This window comes from Megalops cyprinoides, chromosome 3 (assembly GCF_013368585.1).
Source record: "Megalops cyprinoides isolate fMegCyp1 chromosome 3, fMegCyp1.pri, whole genome shotgun sequence".
Classification (NCBI taxonomy): Eukaryota; Metazoa; Chordata; class Actinopteri; order Elopiformes; family Megalopidae; genus Megalops; species Megalops cyprinoides.
The window spans coordinates 43,563,817-43,584,208 of NC_050585.1; the positions used below are offsets into that span (position 1 = coordinate 43,563,817).

A 20,392-nucleotide genomic window follows, 5' to 3' on the forward strand; every position below is an offset into this window, starting at 1 on the left:
ATAAAAAAAAAACAAAAAAAAAAAACCACGACACCACGCTTCCCCTTCAAAAAAAAGAAGTGGATTTCCTGCAGAGCCCAGAAAAGTTACCCATGGCTATAACGGCAGGCCGAGTGTCTTTCGGGTTTTCCCAACGCTCTAGCTTTCATGTGGCAGGGTAGGAGAGTGGCGGCGCGGAGCGGAATGAGAGACAGGCGAAGGATTAGGGCTGTTTTTACTCCCAGAGCTGCCTCACACCCGCGGAGTGGCTTTGAGTGGCTCTCACCCGGGGCAGGGAGGGAGAGCAGGGGGGAAACGCGGGCCCAAGTCTGCGGTGCTGGCAACCGGCCTCCACGGGCCGCACGGCAGACCCTGTTAATAATTCACCACCCTCTCCTCCGCCACGGTAAGGTCACCTTCTGCGTTATCGCGGCACCGCCAGGGTCTGGAAAAGCCCTCACGCAGCTTCACGCAGAGGGGAGCGTCATCAGAGTTTCCATCGCGCCACGGCTCCTGGGGTGTACGCGGAAACAAACCGGCCATTAGGGGCCTTTCAGAAGCGGTTATTCATTAGTGAAGTAATCCGAAGAGTGCGATATCCACTCCACGCGGCGCCCGATGGAGGAGGCACTTCAAACAATCAGCGCGGTCGAATGACAGCCCACAGAGCGGGAGCGAAAGCCTGGCTCCCTGCTGCTGCAGTACTCGTGCTTCTCTGAATCAGCATTCCGTTTGAGGCCACACAAAACAGCACAAAACCATATGGACCTAGCCTTACGGCTTTCTGCTAACAGGCGTTCTCAGACACAAAGGTAAAGGTGCAGTGGACAGTGCAGTGGACTACTCGTCTACTCCTGGTGTTCGCGTGAGAGACAGAAGAGCACGGGGCGGTGTTATCAACCCCTACGCTGTGTGAATGTCAGTCCTGACGTGTGAATGTTACAGTAGAACTTAAATGCATTTGGGTGAAACCATATCAGTCATGTGAAGGCCACAGTGAAGTGACAGACCAGACCCACCGACACGGAGCTTTTAGGGACTGGACGTCAGGACACGTCCCCATACCCATCCAGTCCCAAACACATTACATTACATTACTGTCATTTAGCAGATGCTTTTATTCAGGGCAGCTTACGAATTTTATCCATTTGTGCAGCTGGATACTTACTGGCGCAATTGTAGATTAAGTACCTTGACCAAGGGGACAACAGCAGCGCCCCAGTGGGAAACTGAACCAGCAACCTTTCAATAACGAGCTCTCTTCCTTATCACTCCATCACACTGCTAGCTCGGCCCGCGCCGAGGGGGCCCACGTACAGCCCGGCGCCACACTGGGGCCCAGCAGGACCTTCCCATTCAGCCCGAGACATGAGAGCCCCAGGGCCATGGCCTGCTCTCCCACGGGCCAGAACCGGAACCTCTGCAGTGGCAGCCTGCTGAGGAAGAGGGACTGACAGACGCAACGACCAGAAAGTCAGCGGTTTATGACTGTCCAATCCTCAAGGCCACAGGCCTGTCTCCAGCCTGTGACCTCGCTGTAGGGGGGGGTGGGGTGGCAGAGAGGATCACCCTGGGTCACCCTCATGCCATCTGCCCTTCTGTTTGCCTACACTCTGGACGCAGCTCCGTGACACAGGCTGATGCAAACCACACAGACAGAAGTGATTTTCACAACATTCTGTGTGCACGCTCTTCTCACTTCCTCCTGTCAGGGGCTTAAGGGGTATGTGGCACAGAATCACTTGCACAAAGAGGGGGGTGTACAGGACACAATTCTCCGGTTATGAAAAGCAAACAGGGAAGTTAATGTTCTACAGATTGCACCCGGACAGAAGAGTTGCTGAAGCCTGTTTGCTCCTATAAATCATTATGCCACGAGGGACCGTGGTGAACTTCACCCCTAACCACAGTTCTTACAGCAAGGCCTGAATGAGGATTCTTTGTATTTTCACATCCTCTCAGTTAAGGAAGTTCTTTTTTCTACATTTCTATTTATTTCCAAGAGGTAGCATTCTCTGACGCAGTGTGGTACAGCAATAGAGAACAGGGCTCATAAGCCAAAGGTTGCAGGTTCGATACGCAGATGGGACACTGCTGTTGCACCCTTGGGCAAGGTACTTAACCCAATATTGCCTCAATGAAAATATCCAGCTGTATGAATGGTCATGTTCTTGTATCAATGAAGAAAGATGTAAATGTAAAAAGCTGTAAGGTTTTGCAAGACTTTCTCGATAAGCTTGCCTACTAAGCGTCTAGCATAACGCACTCTTCCACCTGATGCTTTCATATAAAGCAAAAGGGAGCGGGGAAAGGAGCAGGACTAGTCTAAACGGAACCCAATTTAATTAAAGACATCAAAGCGGTTTCTCACTGAACATCTGCACCAACCCCCTTTTTTTCTCTCCCCCGTTCAGTGCTATCACTTCAACAAAAGCGAGTTACACATTAAATTTGACGGGGCCTGCGCCCAGTCAAGCCCGTACACTCCGCCTGCATGTAGGCACAGCATACGCCTGGCAGCTGTGCTTCACCATGATAAATTTGGGCGGGGTCCGGACGGTAAAGCGGGGAGACACTCCCTGCAGCAGGCTCATCCGCAGCGGGCGCTGAAACACAGACTAAAGGTACATACACGCCGAGGAAAATTACTCCTTCCGCAAGGTGGAAGGGGGCGGTCTCACTGCACCAAGTATCTCAGCTAGTCTCATTCCTGAAGTGCCTATGGGTGTATAAACAGCAGCTTCACACAGGTAGATGACACCTTTTGTCCTAATGTCTCATTATGAAATGCCTTACTGAAAGACAGGCAATAATTACTTGAGCACACAGTACATATTCACTGTAGACTGCAGCTCGCACTGACTCACGCTCCTCTTACTAGGCAACGGTGCACAGTGCAGTCCATGCCAGTACATTTTTTGATTCCGCTAGATTACGACAGCAAAACAAGGGCACAACTTCTTGTGTGACGTCCCTAGCAGATGGCATCGCTTCAGGTCACATTTTTCACAAGACACAACAAACCAAGTTACCCAGCAGCACCAGGGCAGAGGCTGTGAAAGTCTGGGAGAGGGGTTTCACCTTCCCTGAAAATCCAGCTCCACATAATAGAAGGTGTAAAACGTCACCCTAAGCCGCACGGAGCGCAACACGGTAACTGCCGCAGTAGCGTCATGCAATAGCTCACGCTGGCTGGTGTGTTGAGCCAGTCTGGGGATCTTACACACTCTCCCAGACACACAAGAAAGCCGTTATCTCAGGCCACACTGGATCAGTGTGTTTGGGGGTGTGTGCGCTGGCTCTTAACCACCCATTAGCCTCAGTGAAATCTAATAGACTCCTGCCTTTCATCTCCTAAAATTTAAAAGCAACACACTCGGCCCTCTATTTTAGCCCATGTCGGCCACATCTGGCCCCTGCAGTCAGGGTCGTGTCACCCAGTCTCGAACACTTCCTGGACACCTTAACTTCGACTCAAGCTTGCTTTCGCACTGATCAACTGCAACGTGCTCAGAGGAGCCGAGTTCAAACCAGCGCCTCATGTAAGTCTACAAAATTAGGCCTTAGTATTTTGGCAGCCTGTGTGGTCTTGTTTCACTTTATAAAAGCCATAATCCCTTTTTAACTACTTTAAATTTACACAACGAGGCTACAGTCTAAGGTTCAGAATGTTTTTTTTTTCCCCCGAGGGGTGTTGTTTCACTTCTGAAGATGAAGGTCTTTTAAGACACTGTAAACAAGCAGTACGCAGAAAGCACAAGTCATGTTTGTTTAATTACTGCTATGACAGTTTCGGTTGCTGTAAAAACAGGGAATGACGAGACTGTAACATCGGTCAAATCACTGTGTAACAAAGACTGAATCACAAGCATCCACAAAGCGCAATGTAACAACAGACATGTCAAGCACCTCTACAGCCAGCACAGGACAAAGCTTTGCCAAGCCCTACTCTGTCATACTTGCTGCTACTGACAAAAAAAAAAGTGCCAGGAACTACAATGAAACTCCAGCCGGGCCCTTGCGCCAGCACGGTTTATGCAATGCATTCATCCCTTCAACCCCAGCGGATTTCACAGCACTCTCTCATATCGGAATGTTTACCGCTATGAGAGGAACTCAGCTGCCCCAAAAAAACAAAAACAAAAAAGAAAACAATCCTTTTTTTGGAGTTTCAGTGATATTAAGTCTCCACGGAGGAGATTTGTTTGTGATTTCACCCCGCCTCTGACGTTATCATGGGCACGCTGATTAGATGCAAGCCGCCGTTTATCTGACTCTAGGGGGGGATTTCGCCCGACTCCAGAGAACCGCAGCAGGGATAATAAGCACGCCCTCTGACTGGTGCTTCCCCCCTCCCCTTTTGGGAGGACAGACTATAAAAACGGAGAGAGCATCCATGTGCAGGTGGAGAGAAAGAGAGGAGTGATAAGCGAGCTGAGATCCTGCATTACCTCTACTTCCTCTTTCTTTCCTCTCTCCCCTCACTAAATCCTCACACCCTGCCCACGTAACTCACCCCACGTGGTCGCTATATGGGAAAAATGAACACAACCCCCACAAAGTAGTGCGAACAGGTAAATGGGCACCAAAGATGTAGGAATTTCCGACAGCCGTGTGTCAGGATAGTGGCAGACCCCAAGAACGTTCATGTAAACTGAATGATATCATACGCGCATTCTCATTTCCATCGAAGGGGTGGAGAGATGGGGGAACGTGTTTCTTTGCAACTACGTTAAAATGTACACAGGCTTACAATGGTGTAAACATCTACCCTGAGCTATGAGCTTCTGTTGTCTTTAAGTGACTGTCAAGAACAAAAACGAGGTCCTAAAAATTAAATCCCATTTCTGAGTGTGTAAAGGCCGCTTCCTCTTTTCTGGTTATCGGGCAAGAGAGAGGAGGCCAGCTAGGAAACCGTGGGCTACATGCAATTTTTCACCAGATGTGGCGAATACATGTAGAAAGAAACAAGTGGGCTTGCACAGTTTCTAGTTCTTTTCCTCTTTCTATAACTCACCCGCCTCCTGCGCTGTCTTTGTAAGCTTGCCTTGCTATAAGCTCCAGGCTACAGAAAAATGATTCACTGCACATCATAGCTGGCAACGTTTAGTAACCCCCTTTTATCTGGATGCTGCTTAGAGGAATTCCAGTGACGCAAAATATGCGCTTCGTCGCAGGGACAGCATACGAGCTGACTGTTTTGAATTTCAATTGCATTAGCCTGAAGGATCACAAACAGATAGAGGAACCAGGAAAAAGTGTTACTGTCATTCCATCCCCCCCCCATAAAAAGAAAAAGAAAAACCAAAACAAAACAAAAAAAGATCAGAGCTCCCCCAAACCAAATATAGAAGGGGAATGAATTGGAAAGGAAAAAAAACACTACTCTGAGGAATTTAACCAGGCAAACAAATGGCCAACATTGTGTTGCGTTTGTCCAGCCTAGGGACAATGCCAGTCACGGGCAAACGTTCCAGAGGTTCCGGAACGTTCAGCTCCCTCCTGGCCTTACCCTTCCACCGCAGTGGAGAGCCTGGAGGCTGGCAGCCGGCTCCCCCTAAGGTGAGCACCCCCCTGTGTGCTGCCCTAATTTCCTCCCCCCCTACCCCGAGTCTCTCCGGATGTACTCGAGCAGCGTTCCTGAAGGAAATCCACCCACCCCCCCTTCCTTTGTTCCCATCTGATGCGCTGGGGCGGAATTCCCAGTGACAGAGAGCCCCCCGCGGGCTTTGTCAGATGGAGTGGGGCTACCATGGGACGGGTCCCGCGCTCTTGCCCGTGAAAAGCCGGTCGTTCGTGCGCTATTGAGGCGGGATATCATTGTGTCGCGGGCTCTTCTTTTTTATCCCCCCCCCCCCAGTCTTTTTAAAGACACCACGGCGCTGTGCCGAAAATTAGTCACGGTCTGAATTTTGTGACCGCTTGCAGATTATCCATCATCACAAATGACAGTGTAAATAGATTAGATAAGCACTTCCTGACCGGCCGGCAGACTCCAGCGGAGAATATTACAGCTAGGCATACTCCAGGCAGCCCTCATTTCCAGCCTTGTGCTCAGTTTGATCACAGTGAAGCTATGATTTGAAAGATGCTGGCATGAAGGGAAAAGGAAGTCAGTAAGAACAGGGAAGCTGACACATACAAGCTAAAAGACACCAAAAGGCAGGCCTCCCACCTACGTTGTGTGGTTTGAGCAGCACGCCTGACCATAGACTCTCTGAAAATAGACACGTGCGAACGTGTGTCATTGTAACATTCAGGTGGTCTTACAAGTTATGTTTAGCATTACCCTGTAAATTGGTCACTTCTGAGAAACCGATCACTGCTGGGAGGTGAAACCGAAGGTTAAGCAAGATGGGCCTTACATCACACACCTTTCAACATCCAACACCAATGTCAAAACCAGAAAACCACATCTATATGTTGTGAAGCTCACCAATTCATCTTCCCCATGAGAAATTACTGCACTGTTGTTCTAACTCAGACCTACAACACTTCAAAAGATGCATATTCCACCCCACCTATTCTTCACATAACGTGCTAATTATGATATCAAAATGAACAACGATTGCGTCTGTGGAGCAAGAGTAAACCATAATTTGTGTGAATTTGTGCAATTAACATAATTTTAAGCCTGAACTTAAAAGGCTGTCTTTTCATTTTGGGTTCTAATGACAGGTTGCCCTGTGCTTACAAAATAACCATCTTGCTGACAAGCACAGAATGGGTCACCAATATTGTTTTCCCTAAAGTCTAGCGACTGACTACAATAAAAGAATAGCATCTGAAATTTAGTGCCAACATAGGTTATGAACGTGACAGACAAGATTCCTTCTCCTTCGATGTCGTAAAAAAATATTGTCTTTGGATGCGTAGTACGGGCTTTCATCCAGGTATTTGTCATAGTACTACTAAACAGGTTAGACGTATTGTTTTCTCTAACGTTTTATTGTGAAATAGGTTTACGAAGGTGTGCTTCTAATACATCCTCTGCACAGGTACAAAACCGGAACGGAAGAATCTGCCATGACACTGCACGGGAAATTTCGCATAGCGACGACCGTCAACGTTTCAGAAAAGAGTGTTTAATGCACTTCACTCACACTTGACCACGCGCAAACGTTAACGCAGAACTGTCATTTCCTACCCCGCCGTTTGCGTCATGCTCGTAAGTGAGCACCCTGCGCCTAACAGTGAGGTCCGATCTGACCTTGGACTGTGGGCTTGGACCATGCATTTGGAATGGCTTGGTATTACTACTGGTGTTTAAAAGAGAGGGCTCATCTTGGGTTTTTGTCAGCTGGCTGAACATGGCACACGAGAATATCGCTTCCCTCGCTGTGGCTTTGGTTTATTACGCTACATTCACTGCAAATAAAGTGCCAACTCAGGTTTGGAATCAGCTTGTTTCACTGGATCAGACAGCTAAGTTAGTCCCGTCACAAATATATCTAGGCTATATTCCCCCTGTTTTCTTAGTTTCTCGACCTCTCCCATTAACATATAAGAACTGTGACTGCCATAGAGATAACTAGCTATTTAAACACGCTTATTAGCCAGCTAGTTGACTACCTCCCAAGCTAAACTACCTACCTTAATATGCTGTATTGCTAGCTGGTTAACTAGTTAAATGCATCATGTCTAGCCATATGTGACTTGCTTTACTTGCATTTTATTCGCTAGGGCTATAAACCTAGCTATACCTAACTAGCTGGCAAGCTAATTTTGCAAACTGCAGCCAACATATGATGCTTGGCTAGCTAGTTGGCTATACGATACTCATGTGTCAACCTCGAACCAGTCCCCTTCCACAGAGAGGCGCGATTAAATTTGCCACCTTACTTTTCAGTGCCTGGATGAGCGCCTTCCCGTCTTTGATCAGCTCTTTGATAAACTTGTTAGTCTTCTCCAATTCCAGTTCGTGCGATTTCAACCTCTCCCGGAACTGTGGACTGTCCAAATAGCAGTCGCTGAACTCCAGAGCGGGGAGTCCCATTTTATCTCCCGGTCCACGACCGCAGCAGCAGCGGGAGCAGTAGGGCTGTGAAGAAATCTTTGACTGGCGAAGTACAATCCAATTAGAGGGCGGAGAAAGCTTAAGAAAATGTACATACAGCTCACTGGCTTGCCACAGTATTAGCCAAGCTAGCAAGCTACTTCTAATTTTCCGGTAGTCTTCGTATCACGTTACAGCAAACTTAAATCCAGATCTAGATCAAGCAAGCAAACGTTGTTAGTTTGGTCTTTCTGTTTTTTTTTTTTTAAACTTAAACAAAATCGCACCCAACAATTAAGAGTCAAGTGTTAAGACATTTTTTCAAACCCAAGAAAAGTGCTGCAAGAATGATACCGCGCTGTCAAGGATCCGCAGCGAACCTGTGCATTCTTCATCACATCGTCACACTCAGAATGCAAGGGCAGGAAGAAAAACACCCCAAACGTATTAGTTGCGGATTCATCCCTGGGCGTTTTTTAGGCTGCAGCTTCTGGGTCCAGCTTTCAGCGTCCGTACCAACCTACCCTGAAACGTTTAATCTGGTGATCGACAGCGCGCTCGGCCAATAGCGTCGCCGGGTTGCGAAACAGGGCTGTGAAGGCATGCCGCTCGGCGCGGAACCTATCCCGTCCCGCTATTGTTGCGGAGAGAGGGGAGTCGCAGAAAGGTTGGTTGGTCAAAAAGGATGAAGTCATTCTAGGGCGGGGAGTCTAAATTCGACTGCACACATTGGCCTTTAAATCTGAGGCAAGCTATCGCGCCGCCCGTAAACCTTTTTTTGTCAATTGTTTAATGATCGCTTCTAAAGTGTACCTCTAACTAGCTGCGTGTCTGTGAGGTGACGCAGGTTAATTTCTTTAATTTTAAAGACCTAGCGATCAGGGAAGGTACATATGCCTCCTTAAATGTTGCTATAAATGCTTGCATCCTGCAATATCCTTAAATTTTAAAGAATCCTACGTATGACACAAATTAAGCCAGAGGGTGAAAATAACATCAATACAGAAATGGTCTTAAATAGACCAATGGGAAATCCCTACCTGAATACATTTGTGAAATCACAGCACACTCATTTAAAATCCCTGTAACATTATGTACTCGTTTACTGTGCATACAGTGCATATATAACGTATTCTACGTTATATATGCAACGTATATTATTTCACAATATATGCCGACAAGTAGGCCTTGGTCAACGGGGTTTAAGCGTTGTACGAGGTAATTTCTTACATTTCAGTTATCACGCGGATGTGTTTCAAGACAATAATCTTGCCCACCAGAAACATGTTATAGTATACGTTTTTTTTGGTATTAAATATTGATATAATAAAGTATTGATTATTAAGACATGAAAATCAAATGTGTCATCCAGGTCTCATCTTCTGTCCAGGAAGGCCACTTGCAGTCACATTAGATGGCAGGTTGGATTCCTCTGACGTTTGTGTTGTTGTCATTTGGCGGACACTCTAATCCATTGCGACTTTAACAGCGCACCTAATAAAGTGGCATGAAAAGCTGCACAAACAGGACACCGCTAACCACACACGAACAAGCGTCAGTGCTAAACACAGTGCTGAGACCACACATGCATGCCTTGATTGGCATATAAACGTAAAGCAATGCGTACAACTTAAGGAATATATCATTCCAAACATAGTGCTAACACATGCTACACCCAAACTTCCACAAACCCAATTACATAGAACTCTGAACTACATTTCCACATATATAACTGCACATAAGACAGACAACCAATCATGGCTGGGGGAGAGGAGGGGGGGTGTAGCCTGAGGAAGGATCTTCAGTATATGACAGAAGATGGCCTGTGTTTCAGCTCTTTTGACCGAAACAGGGGGGGTTGTTATGTAGGGCCCAGGTCAGACAGTGAATATGACTGGGATGCAAGGTTACGAGAGGGGTAACAGCCATCCTGAGGACGCCAAGTGCAGTGGTCTGGCTGGTGTGTGGGGCCAAGTTCATCACTGTGTCACTCCTACTTTAATATTGATAAAGGGTCAATTGATAATTGCTAATTATCACTAATTATAGTCACCCAAGACACTCACAAGCCTCTTCACTGATTGGCTTTGATAATACATGACAACATGTACTTACTTAAAAAAGTGTACTTTTCTGGAAACACAATGCTGCTTTTTATCAGTTGTTAAAGTTTTCAAAATTTTCAATACATCTGAGCTAGTATCTGCCTATTAACACCCAGACTAAAATAACAACATTTCAAACAACCTCAGAGATGCTATGACATTTCAGTCAAGGGGAACTGACACTGCAAATGAGCCGTACTGTCCTTAGGTGGAATTCAGGCAGAGATCATGTGTGTTCATCATAGTACCGTATGTAATGCAATCACATTAAAATGACTCCAGTTAAGATACACTGGTAAGCATTTGTAATTGGCTTTTTTTTTGTTTTTAGCTCACTGTATTATGCATTATTACTTGGAACAGTCTGTGCAAAAAAGAATTTTAACCTATGCATCATCAGCAGCATAGCTCACAGGCCATCCCTGCAGTCAGCCAACAAAATATTTGTGTTATTTCTTGGCAAACACAAGCACTCTGAATCAAATTAACTGTATTGTTTGTAATTACATGAGTTTACTTTATTAAAAATGAGAAGTGCGTGTACACCTTTGGACATCACATGCAGATGCTTGCAAAAAGGGGGAACTTGTGACAGAGGTGGTGTTCCACTTTCGGCTGTGTGCATCAGGGCATATCTTAAAAATAAATACCAAAGTGGTCTTGTGGTGAATGCATGCGCTTCTTTGTGTGTACATTTCGAGCTGCTGTTTCCTGCCACTCAGCTGAACTGAAACGCTGCTGAGCACGCTTCTTTAACAGTACCCTGTCTTTGCAGGGTGCAGGAGAGCATCCACCAGCCATCACCTCGTGTGCTCAGTTCCCCAATAATATACTCGCGCTTCGATGAAATGATGTCCAGTCTGCTTGTCTTTTGACCTGCTAAAGATGAGTATCACCAAACCCAGTGCTTTCCTCCAGAATGTGATTCCCCATCTCGTACACACCTACCCATGATATGTCCCTGGGCCCTGCAGATGGGTTCCTGAATGTGAATACTATTTTGAAGAATTGCTGCAGATAGAGATGAATTTCATTCCAGGCACTCATGGTCACAGAGGCATTAGAGTTAATGGTCCCTCACAACCCAGATACAGGTTCAGCTTCATGGTCAGGAATTTGGAATTAAACTTATAGGTTTTAGTTATGAAGACATCTTAAATCATTCTTTAGCCGTCCAGGTACTATATATCTGCAGGGAAAATGGCTTGAGGGTGTGTGGGGGTGAGGTAATAGGAAGTGATGTGTTGAATATTTTTGAGGTATCTTCATGTCAGTCCTATTTTCTGCCTTTTGATTATCACCTAACCCAGAGATCCTAGCTCATGTCTCCCAGTCATAAGCTCTTTGGCCTGTCACCATTGTGTATGATTTGTACCAGTCAGCTACTTGTGTGCTGCATAGTGGTAAAGAAACTGGATCTGTTACCAGAAGGTTGCAGGTCTGAATCCAATTAGGGCTCCAGTGTTGCTCCCCTGAGCAAGCTACCTGAATTGCATCAATAAACACGCAGCTGTATGAATGGATGATGTCTATAAATGGAAGGAATGTAAGTTGACCTGGATTTGGGTGTCTGCCAAGCAAGTAAAACAGTAATGTTCTTATACTTTGGATCACAATGCACATTTCAATGCCAAGATAGAATTTATCCTTTTAAAAAAATGCTGACTTACAACAGCATGTAGAGGGCCAGGGCAGCACACAGGACCTTTGACCCTTGCGTCTTCGTGTTGTATCACAGGACAAAAATAGCACCTTTCTGTGGAGGCTGTCATGCAGACAAGGGGTTACACAAATTAGGATACACTTAAGGGAATTCTCTCAAATTCTGAGCAGTGATCTCACAGCTGGAACATTCCGGCTGGGCTCCAGAATTCTCCTCCAGAAGCATTGTGAGGAAAAACACATTAGAACTTGACATTTCTCTTTTCTGTCCAATAATAGCCCGGGGCACATTTCTATCGGATGGTGAGAGCATATGATTTGCATCTTTGGCTTTCACACGGTATCAGTTGTCAAGAATAGTTTTCACATACCTGCCCCGAGGCGTGGGAGGTGTCTCCCTATTTCTAGACCTCAGATTCTGCATATCCCTCTATGATTAAAATTCATGCAATCCTGTGTGTAATCCTTTTTAAACGTTCAGAAAGATGGTAATTGTTTAATTATTCTCCTTTTTCTACAGTCTTGCCGGGTTCGCACCGCCATCTACTGGTATGTCTGTGTATTGCAATGGTGAGAACATGACTTCACTTTGGAAAGTGCTAATATTCCGAACATATTCCCAAAAAGTAGAAATATTAATACGTTGACATTTTCAATGTTTATTTCTTTGTAACAAACCCTGTTTTAGACCTTGTAATCTTCTATAGCGGTGTATATTGAAATACTGACCAATAAAACACATAAACTAGACACGTAATATTTGTTATCATGGCTGTGGAAAAAAAGTAAAAATTCAGACATAATTACATCACAAAAATCAAGAAAATTTATACCATTTAACCATTTGAACAAGCCTATGCACAAGCTGATCGATGCACCTCCAGTCAAATTCACATGGGTATTCTTGTTAATTATTAAAGCAGGCATGAATTATTCAGAATTATGTGAGCATTCATAGCAACATGTTGGGAAATGCAATGCTATACAAGGGTAAAAGCTGTGTGCAGGCACAATATTCAATCATTTACAGGGAGCAATACATTACATTACATTACATGCATTTAGCAGACACTCTTATCCAGAGGTACTTTCAGCACAATAGAACATAAGTATATCCATTCAACCTAAATGAACAACAGTGTCAGACCAGGCTAACAACACCTCAAGACCAGTGAGTGTGAGCATGACTCCTTTCAAGCCATACCCTAAGTTATTTGTTATTTGTGCAACTTGACTAGACAAGGGAAGACAAGTATACTACAATACATTGCAATACATACAAGACAAGAGCACCTCCGATGCAGTATATCGTAATATGCTTGTGCCATTAGAGACCGTGTAAAATGTTGCAATATCATCCTGCCCTGAATGAAAGTAGGGCAAAAAATGGCTGCCCGTCTGTTTTTGTCCTCATAATTTGAGGCTGTGGTTGTGATTGCCCACAAGTGCTTTGTACGACATGGGTGCGTCAGCATCCCGAGAAACAAAGTGAGCACAAGAAAGAGAACAAAACAAGCAGGATACCCATGCTTCAAGACAAGTTTAAGCAAAAAGAACACAGCAAACTTACATTTTCTGTGAACCTTTTATTCCCCCATGCCCAGAAGATATGAGTGTGTTTCAGTCAAGGCCATACAAGTCCGGTGTGACTGGGTTAGCTGAAACTTACCCATCTCTCCAAGTCGTGAACATTTGAACTTTCACGACCGCACATCCTCATATTTTTGCATTTCCTCACAACTCGAAAAGCATACTCAGGCAAATCTCATTGATTTGTCAGCCTCACATTTTGATTACGAACGCCACTCTCCTACCATAAAAAGCAAAGTTATGTGTAACCTTCCTTTCAGCATGTCTGCTGACAAGTCGGTTACCATGGCAGCCATGATCATAAACCTGGAAACATGGCACGAATTCAATTGACATTTGTCTTTAACTTTGACTGACATATAAACGCAAGTGTTGCTGTTTTTCAATAAACACACATTTTTTAAATCCATTTTGGTGATTGCTGAATTAGCCAAACTACATTTGTAAAGAAAAAAGGAACTCTTGCAATTAATTCTGACACAAAGTTAAGGTCAAATGTTAATTGAATTGAGACCCATATCTTTTCATCCTCATCTTTTCATCCTTTTTGGTATGGGGTAGAGATGTACATAAAACTTTGTGTGTTTGTGTTGTCATGATATTGATGGTCTTTTTGTTCTTCAGCTGTGTGTTGATTATAAATCTAACGTAGTATTACTGAAGGGTGTCTCCTAAATTACCAGGATTTTCAGAAGCTCCAGGATGTTTCTGGATGCTGGATTCCTAACTGGCCACTCAGCATTGCATGAGGTAAGAACCTAAGAGTTAGGGTCCTCTTCACCTCTTCCTTACTCTGTAATAACAAATGCTTTTTCCCGTCTCCAGGGACCAGACGGGAACATGACATATCCCTCCAGGGTTTCCCGCTAACATCTCCAAGCACAGGCGGCTGGCACATTCCTCCCGCCCCTTGGACACGGATGACGTCACACACTGAGCTAAAGTGGTAAATATAAACCCGGAGTCGGGGGGGGGCGGGGCGTATCCAGTGACGACGATCCTTGCTGAGTGAGGTAACCGGACTGAGTACAAATGCAGTGCCAGGGACACGCAGGGATCAACGAGAGAAGCAGCTGGTGAAGATCTGTGGTGCGGAATCCTCACATCGGACAAATGCTGGCTAACTTTGGGCACCCCGCAGTGGCCTACCCACAGGTAAGTCTGACTGACTGAGTGGTCCTTCGACCCCTAAACTGCTGCCTGGTTAGGCTGTCGTTCAAGAATAAGGACGTCATTCGCTCCCTCCGGATTTTGGGCTTGAGTTTTCTGGAAGTGCTCTGGCACCAGGGCCCTGTGCCTTTTTTCCAGTAATACAATGTACTCCTTGGAAAATAGGCTTTATATGAGAAAGCCTCACATTCCTTTGGTCGGGCTCCCTAAGCCAGCTCTGACAGTTTCCAGTACATTCCGGATGCAGAGACCGGCCGAGCGTCTGGTTTCTAATGATAAGAGGGCTACTATTGGCTACTGTTCTGGCTTTAATTGACGGCTTGTGTGACAGCTGCAAAGAGCTTCCATGGGCAGAAGATTACCAAAATCTCACTGCTACTCTATTTCCTTCCTGCACTCTGAATAGGACCTACAGTGTAAGACTGGACAAGCTGCCAGGACAAGGGTGTGCTACTTTTTTATTATTATTTTTTTCCAAAAAGAAAATGGTGAAAGTTTCAAAGCGGACAAAATCAAGGGGACATATGACTCACACAGACAGTGCTGTTGAACCATGTTATTTGACTTGTGTTTATTTAGTTATTTTTTAATTACGTGTGGCTTTGTCATATTATGTCAACTGACCTTTAATTACGTCAAAATCGTCTGACGTGGCCAACATGACCGAGACTAGGAGCTGGAATTTACCAAAGTCATTGCCAAAGGGCCACAGTAGTAATGTTTTAATAAAGTATATTAAGTAAAGTTGAAGTAAAGTTTTAACACATGGTACATTTATTCTACAGAGAATAAGGCAAACGGTGCCATTATCCATCCATGTATTCACATGTGTGACATCATCAGAAGAAAACAATGTGTATGACATCCATTTTAACTTACACTTGACATGAGAAGGAGACTGATTGGCTGCTTTGCAAAACATACGTTGCTGGTCTTTTGGTGAGAAGGCAGGGATAACCTGAACTTAACCTTTGCTCAAGAGCGCCCCCATGCCTGCCTACACTGTAATGGTGTTTGGTGTAATTTCTTGGCCCTTCATGGCCCAGTAATAGCTTTCAATCACAGCCTTTATCTCAGTCATAATTCCCCATTCAAACTCAATTCAGGGGCTGCACATGACATTCTGCAGGGGTATGTGAGGTCCTGGGGTCACAGGCCAGCCCTGGAATACTGTAATGAGTAAGGGGGAAGTGGAGCATGAGTGGACCTCCTGGGACCTGAGCATGCCTTGTTTACCCTCTTGCAATAGGCAGCTAATTGGCTACTTGAGCATATCTGGCTGCAGGGTGGGGCTTGGGATCCCATCATAGATGCTTCAAGTCGCATGTTATTACACAGTGTTTGCAAATGCCACCATTGTGCTCAGACATGAGGTTGAATGAATGAGAAACAATTCCAGCCTGTTTTAGGTCTCCTGATCTGGTATGACCATGATGGTGATAATTAGCTATATGAGCTGTGCCTGCTACAGCCTGTAGAGGCCTACATAGTGAGCTCAAGCCATTGGCTCCAGTTCCACCTCGCAGCAAGGCCTTTTGTGGTATGACACTACAATATGAGTAATTTTATCTGCCAGTCCAGAGAAGTGGACTCAGCATGGTCTCCCTATTGTTATATACCATCATTACAATGGTGGCCAGTGAATTACTAAAAGGGGAGGCAAAAAACTCACCTTGAGACAGATAATGTTCCTGACCCTGCTTTTCATTATTCACAAGCTTGCTTGACTGATTCCACTGTGGAATAATTACCTTTGTACATTAGACATGACCACATTCAAGTGTCACAGCACTACTGTGTCTACAAACTACTAGACAGAACACAAATCCAGGAAATTAACTTGCTAGGTTCTGATCAGCTGTAATCCTTGCTAGTTTTAGTTGAAGCAGTTGTTTCCAAGGCAAATCTGACGCTATGGCCCCACCTGCCTGTGCAGAGATTAATGTTCCAGATGGTCGAAAGAGGTTTGAACGCTCTATTATCCCCCTTTTATACCTTTTCTAACAATACAATACCAAAATGGTGTGTATATGAAAACTGAATAGTTGTATGAGACTTTGCAAAGTAATTCTAAAACGTTTATCCTGACACAGTAGTCAACATAAATTCGATTCAATTTCATCTTTCCAAAACCAATCGCTAAAACGCACGTTCACATTGAAATCCATTCTAACAGTCTCGTCTGTGGCTTTCTACTGGGTTTTAAATTTTCAGAGCAATCGGTAAAACGTTCACGTTCAGTTTAGTCCGGAGGACAAGTCAACACATGTCCACTTGGCGGAAAGCCCACACCCTACGTTGATTCCAAAGTTAGGTATTATTTACTGGTAGTTGCAAAATGCAAATAGTTTGGGCAACTATATAATGTCGAAGTATGTCTTCCCGACACTCTAACTGCATTCCAGCCGCTGAGACGAGCAGCAGAGGCCTTCGGAACATCCTGCAGAATGACCGAAGGTACAATAATATGCGGACCTGAAAACACCGGCTTCCAGCTACCGGACTACAGACAGCTCACACGGCTGTACTGCTTGAATGGCGGATATCATCTACGGATACGGCCAGACGGAACCGTGGACGGCAACAGAGAGGAGAACGATTTGTACTGTAAGTATGGATACCGGATTGCGGTCCGTGTATTTTTTAACTTTTATTTGTTTATGCTTTCAGCGACAGGGTTAACCCCTTATATCTCCTGGCCTTTAGCTGGAGATATGACCATTTATTCCACACACTAAAGTGCAACTATCCAGGTCTTGCTTTCGGCAAAAAATTAACACTCGAGCCCCACATCAAGGGTAATCTATAGTTTGCGTCATCACTTGACCTTTATTCTCCGGACACAGGAAAAAAGAGATAATTTTCAGGATAATTATTTTTTCCCAACAAACATATAGACTGTGTAGCATATTTATAATTCAGGGATTGACTTTAAATTTACAATATATATTGATATGAGTGAACCTCATATAGAATTGAAAAAAACAATGGGACTGATGAATTCCAATATCTCGCTATTAAGCAAACCACCTACTACGTAAAATATTTTGAGAAAAACCTAAGCAGTTCAGGTAAGTGCCTGTAACCATATAACTCTATTTAATAAAGAACTGTGTAAATATACTTGACACGTCAAACATAACCTATTTGTTCTACGGTTGAAGAAAGTAGATACGGGAAGAATTTGTTTTAAACATAAAAGTACTTTTTACCCCTAAATTTAGAACTCAGCTTTTATACTCAAAATGTATGTATTTTGTGCCTCCATTCAAATCTTTTTGATGTCTTAGTGGATTTGAGTCGATGGCGTAATAAGTGGCAGGGGACAAAAGTTATGCGCTCTGTTCGGATGGGCCAAAAGGGTGGAGTAACTGAATTTAACCACCAGAGGGTACTAAATCCAAGGAGCGATGAGCTACTCGTCGTATGCGTGTTCACTGTAGTTAAACCGGGCCGAGTAAATGTTCACTATTGTCTTAGCTTCCGGGAGCTGTCGTAAATAATTAGGTAGAGGACATTTCACTTTATGAAAAACAACGGCCCTTCTTTATTATTTATTTATTGTAAAAGCAAAGCTCCTCGTCAAGATACGGTATAATGCACACTTCAGTGTATATAATGCACTCTGAATCTGCGTCCTTTTTGTCTGAAAACGTACAGGTAGGGCTACCATTTTAATTGCATTAAACAAGTAAGCATTTACATGTAAATTCAAATAGTGCACTTGTATGAGATGACACTGAGATGATGATGGTCTGCTTATTCGTTACAGGAAGTGCATTTTTTTCCAATGAATCACAGAGTACACTTAAACTAATTAGGCTGGTAGTGGCTTATCAGTGTAATCATGAATTAATGTTTAAGATTAGGGAATTGTTTACCAAATCTTGTGAATACATCAAAATATATTTGGCATTTCCCTGTTCCTTGGTTAGCAGAGTTAGGCAGACTGCATAATCCGCAACAGGTTCACTTCCTTCCATCGAAATCCTCTGATGACTATCAAAGCCTTTATATACTATACTATATTGTGTCTGTGCTCTGTAATCCTCCAAACCCATGACCCTCTGTTCTGGTGTCCTCATTGCAGGTGTGTTTCGGGTTAGAGCCGTGAGCATAGGCGTGGTGATCATTGCGGGCGTCGAAGCAGGCCGCTACCTGGCAATGGACAAAGATGGAAAGCTGTATGGATCGGTAAGTATCTGCTGATCTCAGATCAGAGAGAGCTGACATGAGCTCATAGGTACATTGCATTAGTTAAAGTGACTCTGACCTACAAAGAAAATGTGTTATGTTTATTCCTTTGTTTTTTTAAGATGTTCTTGTCTAGTTCTTGTTTCAGGGGTGTTGAGTTCCCCCTTTCATATACGTTACATTACATTAATTTAGCAGACTATTCAGAGCGACTTCCAAATCACCATTCAACACATTTATCATCTTACTCACTCTGGTGTTTGAACAGTGCTGGATTTCAGATTTCCTGCAATGATGATAGTATTTTTACAATGTCAGTATGAGCCCTTAAAGCATATTGGGTGATCTGTCCTGGACCAATGAGTACAGTCATATTTATATATGGATGTTATTGTTTAGTTAATTCAGATTGTGTTGCTTCTCCTTGCATGTGGTCCCCAGTAAACCTGCATGGCTGCTTAATCCAGGGAGAGATGGTGAAATGCATTCTGGGAACTGTGTGATACTTTGACTGTTGTTGTTATGGGAACCACAAAATACTTTCAGATTGACTTGTTTTATTGCTTTATAAAAAGGGGGCTCTTTGATCTCGATTCCTACTGCAGTAAAAGGGAGAAACAGCACATATGTTTATAACACTCATTGGAAGAAGTGGACTGGAATGGATTTGAATTAAATGGAATGCAATGGAAGTTAACCCCATTCCTCTAGAGAGAGAGGATCGATTGGTTTCTGCTCTGTCTCAGCTCTGAATCGTTTTCTCGAAGCCAGCATTTAGAAGAATAAGGCTGTGAATCATGTCGCTAATTGTGAAGCTCCAAGCACAAGCTGGAGTTTCAGTGCTTCTGAACACTATAACGAATCCTTTTTTTTTTCCCTCTCCCGTTCCAGAAAACACTGAGTGAGGAGTGCTGCTTCTGTGAGAACATGGAGGAGAATCACTACAACACTTACAGGTCCCAGCGGCACGGAGACGGCGCCTGGTACGTGGGAATCAAGAAGAATGGGCAGCCAAAACCAGGACCAAGCACCCACATCGGGCAGAAGGCTGTCTACTTTCTCCCTCGTCCAGCGGACAGAGCTAGTGAATGAAGGCTGGATAACAGGGAGCCCACTGACCGAGACCAAACCAGAGAGCCACTGCCTAGCTAGCAATTTTAAAGGGACAGAGAGCAAAATTAAAGATATAGCATGCAGTGTTAAAGGGGTATCAGGCAATGTAGAAAGGATGTGGAGCAATATTAAAGGGATGTCAACATCGCTCCCTCAAAGTGAGTGACAGACAAAAAGGCAAAAAAAGTATCCATCAGTACTAATGAACTCTGTCCTGTGAATTTTTATGCCTTCATATGCTTGTAGCCTACCTAAACACCCTTAAGACTTCAGTGACCAAGTTAAGCTTTTTATTACTGTTCCTCATAGAACATGATTGTTTTGTACAGAACAAACCATGTGTTGTCAATCATAGAGAAAATTCTTTTGTAAAGGCTCTAATCCTACGTGACATTTTGGACATAATTGTACTTCAACAAGCAGTAATAATTCACAGGTTTTATATAAAATTTGAGTTCAGTATATTTAAGGTCGTATTGTGCTGAAGTAACACATTGCTTAAATGGAGCAGGCACTATGGTCTTACTGCACTTATTAATCAATATATGTATTTAAAACAGTATTAAGTTTATTTTTTTAAGCA

The 20,392-nt window shown here is 44.1% G+C and overlaps 2 protein-coding genes across 2 annotated transcripts in view; one reads left to right on the plus strand and one right to left on the minus strand.

Annotated features, from left to right (window-relative positions):
• LOC118774374 (rho GTPase-activating protein 26-like) overlaps positions 1-8,464 on the minus strand; it is an 80,929-nt gene extending 72,465 nt beyond the window's left edge. The window contains exon 1 of the mRNA XM_036523714.1: positions 7,822-8,464. Within this exon, the coding sequence (XP_036379607.1) occupies positions 7,822-7,975 (154 nt within the window). The 5' untranslated portion in view covers positions 7,976-8,464. The remainder of the gene's footprint in view (positions 1-7,821) is intronic.
• A 5,924-nt stretch (positions 8,465-14,388) lies between these two features.
• Positions 14,389-20,076, plus strand: LOC118775520 (fibroblast growth factor 1-like). The gene is made up of 4 exons (XM_036525476.1): positions 14,389-14,487; positions 16,908-17,109; positions 18,593-18,696; positions 19,588-20,076. Exons 1-4 carry the CDS (start codon positions 14,446-14,448, stop codon positions 19,786-19,788), a joined length of 549 nt encoding a protein of 182 aa, XP_036381369.1. The 5' UTR covers positions 14,389-14,445; the 3' UTR covers positions 19,789-20,076.
• Positions 20,077-20,392: the final 316 nt, after the last annotated feature.

Bases quoted from the DNA above. Each gene is read 5' to 3' on its own strand.
- LOC118775520 (XM_036525476.1), top strand. From the start codon at position 14,446: ATGCTGGCTAACTTTGGGCACCCCGCAGTGGCCTACCCACAG. The intron at 14,488-16,907 runs GTAAGTCTGACT...ACTGCATTCCAG, and splicing joins CCGCAGTGGCCTACCCACAG to CCGCTGAGACGAGCAGCAGA. The intron at 18,697-19,587 runs GTAAGTATCTGC...CTCCCGTTCCAG, and splicing joins ATGGAAAGCTGTATGGATCG to AAAACACTGAGTGAGGAGTG.